This window comes from Pristiophorus japonicus, chromosome 11, assembly GCF_044704955.1.
Source record: "Pristiophorus japonicus isolate sPriJap1 chromosome 11, sPriJap1.hap1, whole genome shotgun sequence".
In the NCBI taxonomy this organism is placed as follows: domain Eukaryota; kingdom Metazoa; phylum Chordata; class Chondrichthyes; family Pristiophoridae; genus Pristiophorus; species Pristiophorus japonicus.
In genome coordinates, this window is record NC_091987.1 from 17576425 (window position 1) to 17591333 (window position 14909).

At 51.5% G+C, this 14909-nt stretch overlaps 1 protein-coding gene across 5 annotated transcripts in view; it reads left to right on the top strand.

Annotated features, from left to right (window-relative positions):
* robo2 (roundabout, axon guidance receptor, homolog 2 (Drosophila)) overlaps positions 1-14909 on the top strand; it is a 790970-nt gene that overhangs the window by 627242 nt on the left and 148819 nt on the right. For all 5 annotated transcript variants that reach the window (XM_070893255.1, XM_070893256.1, XM_070893258.1 and 2 more), the window contains exon 15: positions 2401-2525. In XM_070893255.1, the coding sequence (XP_070749356.1) occupies positions 2401-2525 (125 nt within the window). The remainder of the gene's footprint in view (positions 1-2400; positions 2526-14909) is intronic.

The following is a 14909-nucleotide window of genomic DNA, read 5'->3' on the forward strand; positions in this document are numbered from 1 at the left end:
AGGACTGTTCTCCTTGTAACAGAGAAAGTTGAGAGTCGATCCAGTAGAGGTTTTCAAGATGATCAGAGATTTTGACAGAGTAACGAGGGGAAAACCATGCCCTCTGGCGAGTGGGTCAATAACCAGAGGTCACAGATTCAAAACCTTTGCGAAAAGATCTAGCGGGGAGACGAGCAGAACTGTTTTCACCCAGCGTTGTGGGGATCTGGAACACTGGACCTGAAAAGTATCAGTAATTTTAAGAGGGAGGGGGACAGGGGCTTGGGGCTGCGGAACTTAGAGTTACGGACAAGAAACAGGGATGTGGGACTGAGCGACTGCTCTGTCAAAGAGCCGACACAGGCTCGACAGGCCAAATGACCTCCTCCTGGTGCTGTAGGTCTCTCTGAATCTACTGTAGTTTGGTGGCTGTACAATTCATTTGGTTAATTTGCAAAACAAAAGAAATTGTATCATTAAGTACATCTCAACGGCCCCGAGCTCCCAAAAAAAATGAACACTCAACTCTTGCGGAATCAAGCAATTTGATTCCCCTCCCCCCTCCCCATCACGGTGACCCCCGTTCCACACCTTTGAAGCGTAGTCTGCCAGAGTAATCAATCTGCTCTTTTATTGGTGCTTTCTCCAGAATCCCATTAAGAGCACTTTACGGCACAGCGCACGAAATAAAAGCAGTACCAAGTGTTATTGCACATTAGGACATTAAGCACTGTTGCTGCAATTCAACCCTCGATCTCAGCCCCCTCCACTCCCCCCACCCCCCTACCCTCCCCCACCCCCCCCCCCCCCCCCCCCCCCCCGCCTCCAACTCCCATAAAGACATCTGTAAGTCTTCTTAATGCGTAGGGACAAATTCATCATCAGTAACTGAGCGAAGGAACCCAGTGTCCTTGCTTCTTATCATAAAAATGCCGGGATTTACGATTGCTTGCCCACAGCTGGCGAGGTCACGGTGAAAGAGGCCGGTGGAGTTTAGAATGGATCCTGAAAAAGCCGCAGCGAATCATCACATGGCCAAATAGCACAGATTGCTTTCCTGCTTGCGTCTCCCCGCTGGGAGCGCACAGTCACCCCGCCCCACGAAGGCTTTTTTCTTTACCTTTTTAACCCCATCCTCCTCCTTCCCCCCCCCCACCACCGCCCCCGGCTCCACACCCCACCCCCTCAGATGCTCTACCCCCTCCTCTCTTTTGAAAGATGATGGTCTACTTGGAGTACGGCTGCCTAGTTATTTGCCATTATGCCAGCACCTCGCCCAGGCTCCAATTCTTGGCATTTAGGGAGACTGTTTGACCACTGGGTGCATCACATCCTGCTTTGAGCCTCTCCCAAGTCCCGTTCACCCATCATCCCCTGTGCTCGCTGACCTACATTGTCTCCTGGCTGGGCGATGCTTCAATTTTAAAATTCTCATCCTTGTGTTCAAATCCCTCCAGAGCCTTGTCCCCTCCCTATCTCTGTAACCTCCTCCAGCCCCACAACCCCCCCGAGATCGCTGTGCTCCTCTAATTCTGGCCTCTTGAGCATCCCTGATTATAATCGCTCAACCATTGGCGGCCGTGCCTTCAGCTGCCTGGGCCCCAAGCTCTGGAACTCCCTCCTTAAACCTCTCCGCCTCTCTCTCCTCCCTTATGGCTACAGGGATCAAGGGGTATGGAGAGAAAGCAGGAAAGGGGTACTGAGGGAATGATCAGCCATGATCTTATTGAATGGTGGTGCAGGCTTGAAGGGTCGAATGGCCTACTCCTGCACCTATTTTCTATGTTTAATACGCTCCTTAAAACCTACCTCTTTGGCCAAGCTTTTGGTCACCTGTCCTAATATCTCCTTACGCGGCTCGGTGTTAAATTCTGTTTGGTAGCGCTCCTTGGGATGTTTTACTATGTTAAGGATTCAATTTTAAAATGGAGGCCACTGCCGGACCGGGAGGCAATGTCAGTCAGCGAGCACAGCGGGTGATGGGTGAACGGGACTCGGTGCGAGTTAGGACACGAGCAGCGGAGTTTTGGATGAGGTGAAGTTTACAGAGGGTGGAATGTGGGGAGGCCAGCCAGGAGTGGGTTAGAATAGTCACGTCTGGAGGTGAGGAAAGCAGGGATGAGGGTTTCGGCAGCAGAAGAGCTGAGGCAGCCTTCAAAGTATCGAAGCGGCGTTTCAGTATTTCTGGCCGGGGGGGGGGTGGGGGGGCGGCGGGGGAAGTTGTTGTCAGGAAACGGCTGTTTCTATCAGATTTCTGTCTGACGCTAGCCTAATGGGGAGGCGGTGGGACGGGGTGGGGGGGGCGGGTGCGAGGCGGGTGGTGGAATCTGTTGTTCCGAAATCTCTCTGCTGAAGTGAAGTGCACAGTCTGCTGGTTGGATTAATGGCTTTGTTCCGTATGTGCCGTCTGTCCCTTTGCAGCTCCCAGCGCTCCGCCGCAGTCCGTCACTGTACTGATGGTAGGCAATCACAACAGCACCAGCATCAGTGTCTCCTGGGACCCTCCCCCTGCTGAGCAGCAGAACGGCATCATCCAGGAGTACAAGGTAGGCTCTCGGCCCTCCGGGGGCAGCACAGCGCTGGGCGGAGGGAGCGGGGCGGGCGCCGACTCGCTCAGCCGTCTTGCCGCGGGCGGTGCGCCGTCGGTGCCAGGTCACCTCTTGCCTTACCGCTGCTCTCTTTTCCCACCACGCCTGTCCCCGCCCCGTCCACTCGCCCCCTCACCCCCCCTCTCCCCGCCCATCCCGAACGCACCTTTCTCCTTTTCAAACACTCCCGGGGCAGGTACAGCACGGCCCCCCCCTCGACTCTCCAACACCTTGCCTCCAACATCCATTCTTCACCGGTGAGACGAGGTAGTGAGTGACGGCAAGCTATCCGACTGTGGGGGGCTTCACAGCCAGCCCATCTCCACCCCCCCCCCCACCCGCCCCCGCCCGTTCACAGTCCAGATCACTGGGAAGTAATTAGAGGGGAAACCTGGCTATTCTCCCCACCCCCTTCTTCCCTAACTAGGGGGACACAGAGTCAATGGTCACACCCCAGTGCCTGCTCTAGCTGACACCAGCCAAGTGAGCACACATTGCGGAGTGAAATTGTTGTACGTGGCTGTTAAAGTGCCTCTATCTGACATGCAAAGTGTGTGACGCAACAGGAACACAAGAACATAAGAATTCGGAGCAGGAGTAGGCCATAAGGCCCCTCGAGCCTGCTCCGCCATTTAATGAGATCATGGCTGATCTTCGACCTCAACTCCACCTTCTCGCTCAATCCCCATATCCCTTGATTCCCTGAGAGTCCAAAAATCTATTGATCTCAGCCTTCAATATACTCAACGACTGAGCATCCACAGCCTTCTGGGGTAGAGAATTCCAAAGATTCAACACCCTCTGAGTGAAGAAATTCCTCTTCTTCTTGGTCCTAAATGGCCGACCCTTTATCCTGAGACTGACCACTGGTTCTAGACATGCCAGTTACGGAAACAACCTCTCAGCATCCACCCTGTCAATCCCCTTCGGAATCTTGTATGTTTCAATGAGATCACCTCTCATTCTTCTAAACCCCAGAGAGTATCGACCCATTCTACACAATCTCTCCTCATAGGACAGCTCTCTCAATCTAGTTGTACAGTGTGTGGGTGTGTTGGTTCACAGTGTCCTGGGTTGTTTCAGCAATAGACAAATTTCTATTTCATTCGCATTTTGTAGGATTCAGACAAATGCAGCCTGTCTGGTTCTCTCAGGGAGCTCGGAGAGCCCGCTCCATTAATCAGCAGCAGTCGTCGGGATCCATGGAATGGCTCATTAAACAAACCCTCTGCCTTTCCTGCCCACAACATGCTGAACAAACAATTTTACCTTGCCTTTGTCTTTTGTCATTTTAACGTGTTCAGCTCAGTGAGAAATGTTCGTGTTGGGGAGCAGAACTTGCACCTTCACAAACACTCCCAGGGCAGGGACAGCACAGGTTAGATACAGAGTAAAGCTCCCTTTATACTGTCCCATCAAACGCTCCCAGGGCAGGTACAGCACGGGTTAGATACAGAGTAAAGCTCCCTCTACACTGTCCCATCAAACACTCCCAGGGCAGGTACAGCATGGGTTAGATACAAAGTAAAGCTCCCTTTACACTGTCCCATCAAACGCTCCCAGGGCAGGTACAGGGGGTTAGATACAGAGTAAAGCTCCCTCTACACTGTCCCATCAAACGCTCCCAGGGCAGGTACAGCATGGGTTAGATACAGAGTAAAGCTCCCTCTACACTGTCCCATCAAACACTCCCAGGGCAGGGACAGCACGGGTTAGATACAGAGTAAAGCTCCCTCTACACTGTCCCATCAAACACTCCCAGGGCAGGGACAGCACGGGGTTAGATACAGAGTAAAGCTCCCTCTACACTGTCCCATCAAACGCTCCCAGGGCAGGTACAGCACGGGTTAGATACAGAGTAAAGCTCTCTCTACACTGTCCCATCAAACACTCCCAGGGCAGGTACAGCACGGGTTAGATACAGAGTAAAGCTCCCTCTACACTGTCCCATCAAACGCTCCTAGGGCAGGTACAGCACGGGTTAGATACAGAGTAAAGCTCCCTCTACACTGTCCCATCAAACGCTCCCAGTCTGTTATGAATGACTCCATGAGGCAATGTGTTGTACTCTGACTGTAGCGACCTTGGTCCTTTATTCGTAACTCCAGAGTGAGGCACAAGCATGGTGGGCAGCCTTTTACATTGGGCCCTGCACACCAATGCAGGTGACCCTCAGGTCTCCCACCACAGTGTCCTTTGGTGGACAGCCTCTGCCACAGGGGCAGGAAACTCCGGTCTCCACCAATTGCACCCTCTAGTGGTGCCAGCATAGTATATACACAGCGTAAACCTTATTGACAGTACATCAGGTAACAAGTCTCCATCTTATGCAACTATACAGTGACTACACAGAGAGTATATCGATAGTCTGCATGTATAACATCACTCTCCCCCAAGTCCTTTGTGCCGATTACCTTTGCACTGGCTTAGCTTTCCCCAGACTTAAGTGCCAATAGCCCTTGCACCTTGCCTGTGCTTTGGCTTGGCTCTCTCCCTGTTAACCCCCAAGTCCCTTTGCCACAACGTTAGGTAGTGATTACCAGTTTGGATCATTCGATGATGCAATGGAGGTTCCAGTCGGTTCTGTGTGTGATCCATGTGTGTGTCCATGGCTACATATATCCATTTCCCCCCCACCCTCCCACAGCGAGATTGTGCAGCTGGCCCATTACATTAACATACAGGATCAGACACAGTGCAAGTACAAAGAAAGGAAGTTACAGTTTGTATTGTGACACATTAGTTCAGTGACTTACATTCATTACGTTTTGCGGTCGTGTGCCAGGATTGGGTGGATTCCATTCATGGTTCAGGCATGGTCAGTACTGAGGTAGCAGTACAGGTATGCGAGGACGTAGGTTCCAGAGCAACCAGACGGGGTCCTAATCATCTGATAGCGGTGCTGCGCCCCCTGCGAGTAGGGTGGGCTTGGTTCACTCACTTAGGACTCACGGCCTTTGCCTTTGTCTGGTGGTGGGCAGAGCCACAGATGTGTGTAGCCTCCCTGTCCTGCTTTGAGGGCTGCAGAATCTTCTTCTGCCTGCTCTCAAAGGGTGCTGGGAACCTGACTGTTCCAGGTCTCATTTGGGGAACTCGTTGGTTCTGACCTTTCGCTCCCGTACATGACCGAGGTAGCGACTGGGTCTGGGGGCTGCACTGTCTCCACCCGGGTGGTGGGCAACGGTGGCTGACTGTACGTATTGGCACCGTTTTTGTTTCCAGGTCTGTGGCGACTAGTGCCATCGGGTGCCTGCAGCGTGGGATAGACCTGGGGCAGGGTATCAGGATCAGTGCCTTTACCCTCCTGAATTCGCTCGCTTGCTACTTTTGGGGACACTCTATTCCCGACATCTCACAACAGCATTATGTTCTTTACATTAGGACTGGTACTGACATCTCGCAACAACATTTTGTTCACAATTTTAATCGGTTCGTTACATTGATTGCAATGCATACAATGTCTCTTTAAGTTCAGTTGGTTGCAGGTCTCCTTTAAGAAATCTTGCTGGATTTACTCCAATCAAATCCTTTGTTAGACACCACGTGTTGGTCCCTCAGCATTGCACCTCGCGATATGGCCGCGGCCATCTTTTTTTCCAGCCACGCTGCACCTCGCTGCAGTCGGGACACCATCTTGCCTCTGTCCTCGAGTCGACTGCTTTGATCCTTCTCTCCCGCGATTCTGCCACAAAAACTGGAAGAGTGCCTGTGAATTCGATCTTCCTCTCCAGGAGTCCTGCCACTGGAGCCAGGAAGGTACTTTCAGGCCGTTCTGGTCAGATCATTGCCACGCAGTCGTGATGGACGGTCTGTGCCTCAGGTGCTGCGCTGGTCTGTTCTCTGGTGCCTGGCCCAAGCGAAGGTGAGGTTTTGCTCTGCCTCTGAGCACGGGGGACATTGATTGCTGGAGTGAAGAGGTCTTCCCATTTCCACTGGAGCTTCCCCATCCACTTTCTTCCAAGTAGCGTTGGACCATCACCTGCAACAATCCACAGAGGTAACTTGTGCACCACGCCATTATGGATTACACTTACATCTGCACTACCAAGGACTGGGATCAGCTCCTTGGTGTAGGTGCGCAACTTTTCCTGTACTGGAACCAGCTCAGGTAGTTTTTCATTCCATAGCCTCTCAAAGGCATCTTGGCTCATCACTGACTGGCTCGCTCCCGTGTCCACTTCCATGAAGACTGGAATGCCGTTTACCTTGACTTCCATCGGTGCAGGTATATACTCCATGCTCTTCTTCTTAGGGCTGAGCTGCCTCTCTGGCCAAATCATCATACTCCCCGCTGGATTCAAAGTCATCACCAACTCCTCTGCTAGACGGTGAGTCGCATTTTTTTTACACATACGCTGGAGTTGGCCCTTCGTGTTACAGGCTTTGCATATGTACTCAGCAAACCGACACTGGTGATCCAATGGTTTCCTCCGCTACTCCAGCATGGTGCTACTCGATTAGCACCCCTCGGCGGACTCCGAGTTCTGGAATCCTGAGGTCTGTGCTCTCTGCCCTGGACAGAGCCATGTTCTACAGTCTTGCCTTTGAAAGGCACCATTCTATGTACAGTACTTGCCGGGTTTGAGTCAACAGGATGAATAATTTGCTTGGTGCTGCAGGTCGAGGTCATGAACGTCTGACTGATGCTGATGGCCTTCTGCAGGTTGACTGTGGTGTCGACAGATAATAGCTTGAGAAGGAGGCACTCATGGCCAATTCACATAACGGAGCTATCTCGCAATGTTTCCTTGAGGAGCGTGCCAAAATCACACAGTGCCACAAGTCTCCTGAGGTCGGCAGCATATTTTGCAATCTCCTGGCCCTCAGGTCTGCAGTGAGTGTAGAATTTGTGCCTGGCAGGCCAGGATGCTCTCTTTTGGTTTTAGTTGGTCGCGAATTAGTTCAGTTAGCTCATCGTATTTCTTATCCTTGGTCTTCGTGGATGCCAGCAAGTCCCTGACGAGGCGGTACACTTCGGGCCCACAACTGGTCAGCTGTATACCCTTGCACTTCTCCGCCAATGTGTCCGTCTCCCCTGCCAGGTCGTTTGCCACGAAATATTGCTCGAGCCTTTCCATGAAGGCATCCCAATCATCACCTTCTGCAAAGTCTTTTAGTGTGCCAAAGGTAGCCATAATCACGTGAAAGTCCATATTCTCGTCGCCAGTTATTATGTCTGTAATGCAGTTATGAATGACTCCATGAGGCAATGTGTTGTACTCAAATTGTAGTGACCTTGGTCCTTTATTCGTAACTCTAGAGTGAGGCACAAGCATGGTGGGCAGCCTTTTATATTGGGCCCTGCACACCTGTGCAGGTGACCTTCAGGTCTCCCACCACAGTGCCCTCTGGTGGATAGCCTTTGCCACCAGTTGCACCTTCGAGTGGTGCCAGCATAGTATATACACAGTGTAAACCAATTTGAGGGTACATCAGGGAACAAGTCTCCATCAACACGGAGAGTATATCGATAGTCTGCATAGAAAACAGCAGGTACAGCACAGGGTTAGATACAGAGGAAAGCTCCCTCTATACTGTCCCATCAAACACTCCCAGGGCAGGTACAGCACGGGTTAGATACACAGTAAAGCTCCCTCTACACTGTCCCATCAAACACTCCCAGGGCAAGTAGAGCATGGGTTAGATACGCAGTAGTGCTCCCTCTACACTGTCCCATCAAACACTCCCAGGGCAAGTAGAGCATGGGTTAGATACGCAGTAGTGCTCCCTCTACACTGTCCCATCAAACACTCCCAGGGCATGTACGGCACGGGTTAGCTACAGAGTAAAGCTCCCTCTACACTGTCCCATCAAACAGTCCCAGGGCAGGTACAGCACAGTTTAGATACAGAATAAAGCACCCTCTACACTGTCCCATCAATCACTCCCAGGGCAGCTACAGCACGGGTTAGATACAGAGTAAAGCTCCCTCTATACTGTCCCATCAAACACTCCCAGGGCAAGTAGAGCATGGGTTAGATACGCAGTAGTGCTCCCTCTACACTGTCCCATCAAACACTCCCAGGGCAAGTAGAGCATGGGTTAGATACGCAGTAGTGCTCCCTCTACACTGTCCCATCAAACAGTCCCAGGGCAGGTACAGCACAGGTTAGATACAGAATAAAGCACCCTCTACACTGTCCCATCAAACACTCCCAGGGCAGATACAGCACTGTTAGATACAGATTAAAGCTCCCTCTACACTATGCCATTAAACACACCCAGGGCAGGTACAGCACAGTTTAGATACAGAGTAAAGTATCCTCTAAACTGTCCCATTAAACATTCCCAGTGTAGGTACAGCACGGGATTAGATACAGAGTAAAACTCACTCTGCAGTGTCCCATCAAACATTACCAGGGCAAGCAGAGCATGGGTTAGATACAGAGCAATGCTCCCTCTACACTGTTACATCAAACATTACCAGGGCAGATACAGCACGGGTTAGATAAAGAGTAAAGCTCCCTCTACACTGTCCCATCAAACACTCCCACGGCAGGTACAGCATGGGTTAGATAAAGAGTAAAGCTCCCTCTACACTGTCTCATCAAACACTCACAGGACAGATCCAGCACAGGCTTAGACACACAATAAAGCTACCTCTACACTGTCCCATCAAACACCTCCAGGGAAGGTACAGCACGGGGTGAGCTACAGAGTAAAGCTTCCTCTACACAATCCCATGAAACACACCCTGGGCAGGTACAGCACAGATTAGATACAGGATAAAGTTCCCGCTATGCTGTCCACATTAAACACTCCCAGCGCAGGTACAGCAAGGGATTAGGTAGAGAGTTACGATCCCTCTGTATTGTTCCATCCAACACTCCCAAGGCAGCTACAGCACGTGTTAGATTCAGAGTAAAGCTCCTTCTGCACTGTTACATCAAACATTACCAGAGCAAGTAGAGCACGGGTTAGATACAGAGCAATGCTCCCTCTACACTGTCCCATCAAACACTCTCACGGCAGGTACAGAATGGGTTAGATAAAGAGTAAAGCTTCCTCTACACTGTCCCATCAAACACTGCAAGAGCAGGTACAGAACAGGTTAGATACAGAGTAAAGCTTCCTCTACATTATCCCATGAAATACACCCTGGACAGGTACAGCACAGATTAGATATGGGTAAAGTTCCCGCTACGCTGTCCCCATCAAACACTCCCAAGACAGGTACAGCACGGGATTAGATAGAGTGAAGATCCCTCTGTACTGTCCCATCAAACATTCCCATGGCAGGTACAGCATGGGTTAGGTACAGTGTAAAGCTCCCTCTACACTGTACAATCAAACACTCGCAGGGCAGGTACAGCATGGGTTAGATACGGAGTAGTGCTCCCTCTACACTGTCCCATCAAACACTCCCACGGCATGTACAGCATGGGTTAGATAAAGAGTAAAGCTCCCGCTACACTGTCCCATCAAACACTCCTAGGGCAGGTACAGCACGGGTTAGCTACAGAGTAAAGCTCCCTCTACACTGTCCCATCAAACAGTCCAAGGGCAGGTACAGCAAGGGCTAAGCGACAGAATAAAGCTTCATCTAAACTGTCCCATCAAACCCGCCAGGGCAGGTACAGCACAGGTTAGATACAGAATAAAGCACCCTCTACACTGTCCCATCAAACACTCCCAGGGCAGATACAGCACTGTTAGATACAGATTAAAGCTCCCACTACACTATGCCATTAAACACACCCAGGGCAGGTACAGCACGGTTTAGATACAGAGTAAAGCATCCTCTAAACTGTCCCATTAAACATTCCCAGTGCAGGTACAGCACGGGATTAGATACAGAGTAAAACTCACTCTGCAGTGTCCCATCAAACATTACCAGGGCAAGCAGAGCATGGGTTAGATACAAAGCAATGCTCCCTCTACACTGTCCCATCAAACACTCCCACGGCAGGTACAGCATGGGTTAGATAAAGAGTAAAGCTCCCTCTACACTGTCTCATCAAACACTCACAGGACAGATCCAGCACAGGCTTAGACACACAATAAAGCTACCTCTACACTGTCCCATCAAACACCTCCAGGGAAGGTACAGCACGGGGTGAGCTACAGAGTAAAGCTTCCTCTACACAATCCCATGAAACACACCCTGGGCAGGTACAGCACAGATTAGATACAGGATAAACTTCCCGCTATGCTGTCCACATTAAACACTCCCAGGGCAGGTACAGCAAGGGATTAGATAGAGAGTTACGATCCCTCTGTATTGTTCCATCCAACACTCCCAAGGCAGCTACAGCACGTGTTCGATTCAGAGTAAAGCTCCCTCTGCACTCTCCCATGAAATATTACCAGGGCAGGTACAGCACGGGTTAGATACAGAGTAAAGCTCCCTCTACACTGTCCCATCAAACACTCCCAGGGCAGGTACAGCACGGGTTAGATACAGAGTAAAGCTCCCTCTGCACTGTCCCATCAAACATACACAGGGCAGGTACAGCAAGGTTAGATACAGATTAAAGCCCGCTCCACACTGTCCCATCAAACACACCCAGGGCAGATAGATAAGGGTTAGATACAGAGCAAAGCTCCCACTGCACTATCCCATCAAAGATTCCCAGGGCAGGTGCAGCACAGCATAGATACAGAGTAAAGTTCCCTCTACGCTGTCCCCATCAAACACCCCCAGGTCAGGTACAGCACGGGATTAGATAGAGAGTTAAGATCCCTCTGTACTGTCCCATCAAACAGTCCCAAGGCAGGGACAGCATGGGATAGATACAGAGTAAAGCTCCCTCTACACTGTCCCATCAAACATTCGCAGGGCAGCTAGTGCACGGGTTAGATACAGAGTAAAGCTCCCTCTACACTGTCTCATCAAACATTCCCAGGGCAGGGACAGCACTGTTAGATACAGAGTAAAGCTCCCTCTACACTGTCTCATCAAACATTCGCAGGGCAGATACAGCATGGTTTAGATACAGAGTAAAGCTCCCTCTACACTGTTGCATCAAATATTCCGAGGGAGATACGGCACGGTTTAAATACAGATTAAAGCTCCCTCTACACTGTCCCATCAAACACTCCCAGGAAAGGTACAGTATGGGGTTAGCTACAGAGTAAAGCTTCCTGTACACTGTCCCATCAAAGACTCCCAGGGCAGCTACAGCATGGGTTAGATACAGAGTAAAGCTCGCTTACAGTGTCCAATCAAACACTCCCAGGACAGGTACAGCACGGGTTAGATATAGAGTAAAACGCCCTCTGCATTGTCTCATCAAACACTCCCAGCGGAGGTACAGCACGGGTTAGATACAGAGTATAGCTCCCTCCATACTGTGCCATCAAACTTCCCAGGTCAGGTTCAGCATGGGTTAGATCCAGAATCCAGAATAAAGCTTCCTCTACACTGTTCCTGTGGTGTTCTTGAAACGTACTACAAACTCACACGAGGCATGTACTGCAGACACAGTCTCTATGTGACCTTAACCTTTATTCCCAGGACCAAGGAGTGCTGACCCTGGGTGAGACCTCCTCTTTTATACCTGGAAACCCAGGTGAGGAGTGTCTCCCACAAGTTCACCCCCTGTGGTCAGGGTGTGCATTTCTAGGGTATAAGTACAGTATACAGGAGTTGCATGAAGGTTACAGTTCCATGAAGATTACCATTGCATACATGACATCACCTTCCCCCTTACGTCTTTTTGGTCAAAGGTTAAGTGTTTCAGGTGGTTGATGCTCTCGTGGAGCGCCACAGTTGTGGCTCTGGTGGCTGAGCCTCGGCACGCGTCTCTGTCACCTGAGGTGATTCCGGCCTGTCCGGGCTGGCCGCAGGGACTGTGCATGCTGTGGACTGTCTTTGTTGCTCATCCGCTGGCAGTGGTGTGGGTGACATCTCATGCTCTTCTTCAGGTTCCTCCGTGTCTATGCTGAACCTTGTCTTTACTTGGTCCAAGTGTTTGCGACATATCTGCCCATTGTTTAGTCTGACCACCATGACTCTATTTCCTTCTTTGCCAATTACGATGCCCTCAAGCCACTTGGGTCCCAAAGCATGGTTAAGAACAAATACCGGCTCATCTATTTCTATACACCTCCCCCTTGAGTTTCGATCATGGAACTCGGTTTGGGACTGGCGCTTGCCCTCAACAATGTCTGCCAGGGCTGGGTGAATGAGGGATAGCATGTGTTTCATGAGGAGTTCTGCTGGCGGGACTCCAGTGAGCGAGTGTGGGCGGAACCTGTCGGCCAGCAGGAGGCGCGATAGGCGGTACTGAATGGAGGGTCCTTGGATGCGTAGCATGCCCTGTTTTATGACTTGGACCGCATCTTCCGCCTGGCCATTGGAAGTCGGCTTGAACGGCGCTGTCCGGATGTGTTTGATACCATTGCCCGACATAAACTCCTGGAATTCATGGCTGGTGAAAGATGGGCCATTGTCGCTGACCAGGATGTCCAGCAAGCCGTGGGTCGCGAAAACCATACGCAGGCGCTCCACGGTGATGTTGTGCATGAGTTTAATATGATGCACTCGATCCATTTCGACTATGCATCAACAACGATCAGAAACATTTTCCCCATGAATGGGCCCGCATAGTCTACGTGAATACGTGACCATGGTCTGGTGGGCCAAGGCCACGGGCTGAGTGGGGCCTCCCTGGGGGCATTGCCCAGCTGGGCACACGTCGTGCACCTGCGAACCCAGTGTTCCAGGTCTGAGTCAATCCCCAGCCACCATACATGTGACCGGGCAATGGCCTTTATTAACACGATGCCAGAGTGCTCGCTGTAGAGTTCCCTGATGAACGCTTCCCTGCCTTTCTGGGGCATGACTACCCGGCTGCCCCATAACAGGCAGTCGGCTTGAATGGAGAGCTCATCCATCCGTCTCTGAAACGGTCTGACTTCCTCGGGGCATGCCCTGTGTGCGGGCGTCCAATCCCCAGTCAGGACACATTTCTTTATCATGGATAAGAGGGGGTCTCTGTTGGTTCAGAGTTTGATCTGGCGGGCTGTGATGGAGGAGCCTGTGGTGTCAAAAGCCTCAACGGCCATGACCATCTCAGCGCTCTGCTCCGACGCCCCCTCGGTAGTGGCTAGTGGGAGCATGCTGAGTGCGTCAGCGCAATTTTCGGTGCCTGGCCGGTGCCGTATGGTGTAGTCATACGCAGCCAGCATGAGGGCCCATCGCTGTATGCGAGCTGATGCATTGGCGTTGACAGCCTTGCTGTCGGACAACAAGGATGTTAACGGCTTGTGGTCCGTCTCTAGCTCGAACTGTCTACCAAAAAGGTACTGCTGCATCTTTTTCACACCGTAAACACACACGAGTGCTTCCTTCTCGGCCATGCCGTATCCACGCTCTGCCTGGGAGAGCGACCTGGAGACGTAAGCCACCGGTTGGAGTCGGCCGTCGTCATTGCCCTGCTGCAACACACACCCAACCCCGTAGGATGACGCATCGCACATTAAAACCAGGGGTCATACAAAGTCAACAGTTTGTTGGAACACAGCAGGTTCCTCGCCTTATTGAAAGCCCGTTCTTGACAATCCCCCCAAAACCATTCACAACCTTTACGCAGGAGCATGTGTAACGGCTCCAACAATGTGCTTAAGTTGGGCAGAAAGTTCCCAAAATAGTTCAAAAGTCCCAGGAATGATCGCAACTCCGACGTGTTGCCAGGCCTGGGCGCCCGGCGGATCGCCTCCGTTTTTGATTCAGTGGGCCGGATCCTGTCTGCGGCAACCCTCCTGCCCAAAAACTCGACCTCTGGGGTCAAAAACGCACACTTGGCCTTTTTCAGCCGCAAGCCTACCCGGTCCAGTCGGCGTAGCACCTCCTCCAGGTTGTGGAGGTGTTCCTCGGTGTCTCGACCCGTTATAAGGATGTCGTCTTGGAATACGATTGTTCCAGGAATGGATTTGAGCAAGCTTTCCATGTTCCGCTGAAAGATAGCTGCCGCCGAACGAATGCCAAACGGACACCTGTTGTAGATAAATAATCCCTTGTGCGTCGTGATGGTGATCGGAAGCTTGGATTCTTCAGCCAGTTCCTGAGTCATGTAGGCCGAAGTGAGGTCCAGCTTCGTGAACAGCTTGCCACCTGCCAGCGTGGCAAAAAGCTCCTCCGCTCTCGGGAGTGGGTATTGGTCTTGCAGCGACACTCGGTTGATGGTGGCTTTGTAGTCACCACAAATCCTGACCGAGCCATCTGCTTTGAGGACAGGAACGATGGGACTTGCCCAGTCACTGAATTCAACGGCCGAAATTATGCCCTCTCTGAGCAGCCTGTCCAATTCACTTTCAATTTTCTCACGCATCACATACGGCACCACTCTGGCTTTGTGGTGCACTGGTCTGGCGTCCGGAGTGATGCGTATCACTACT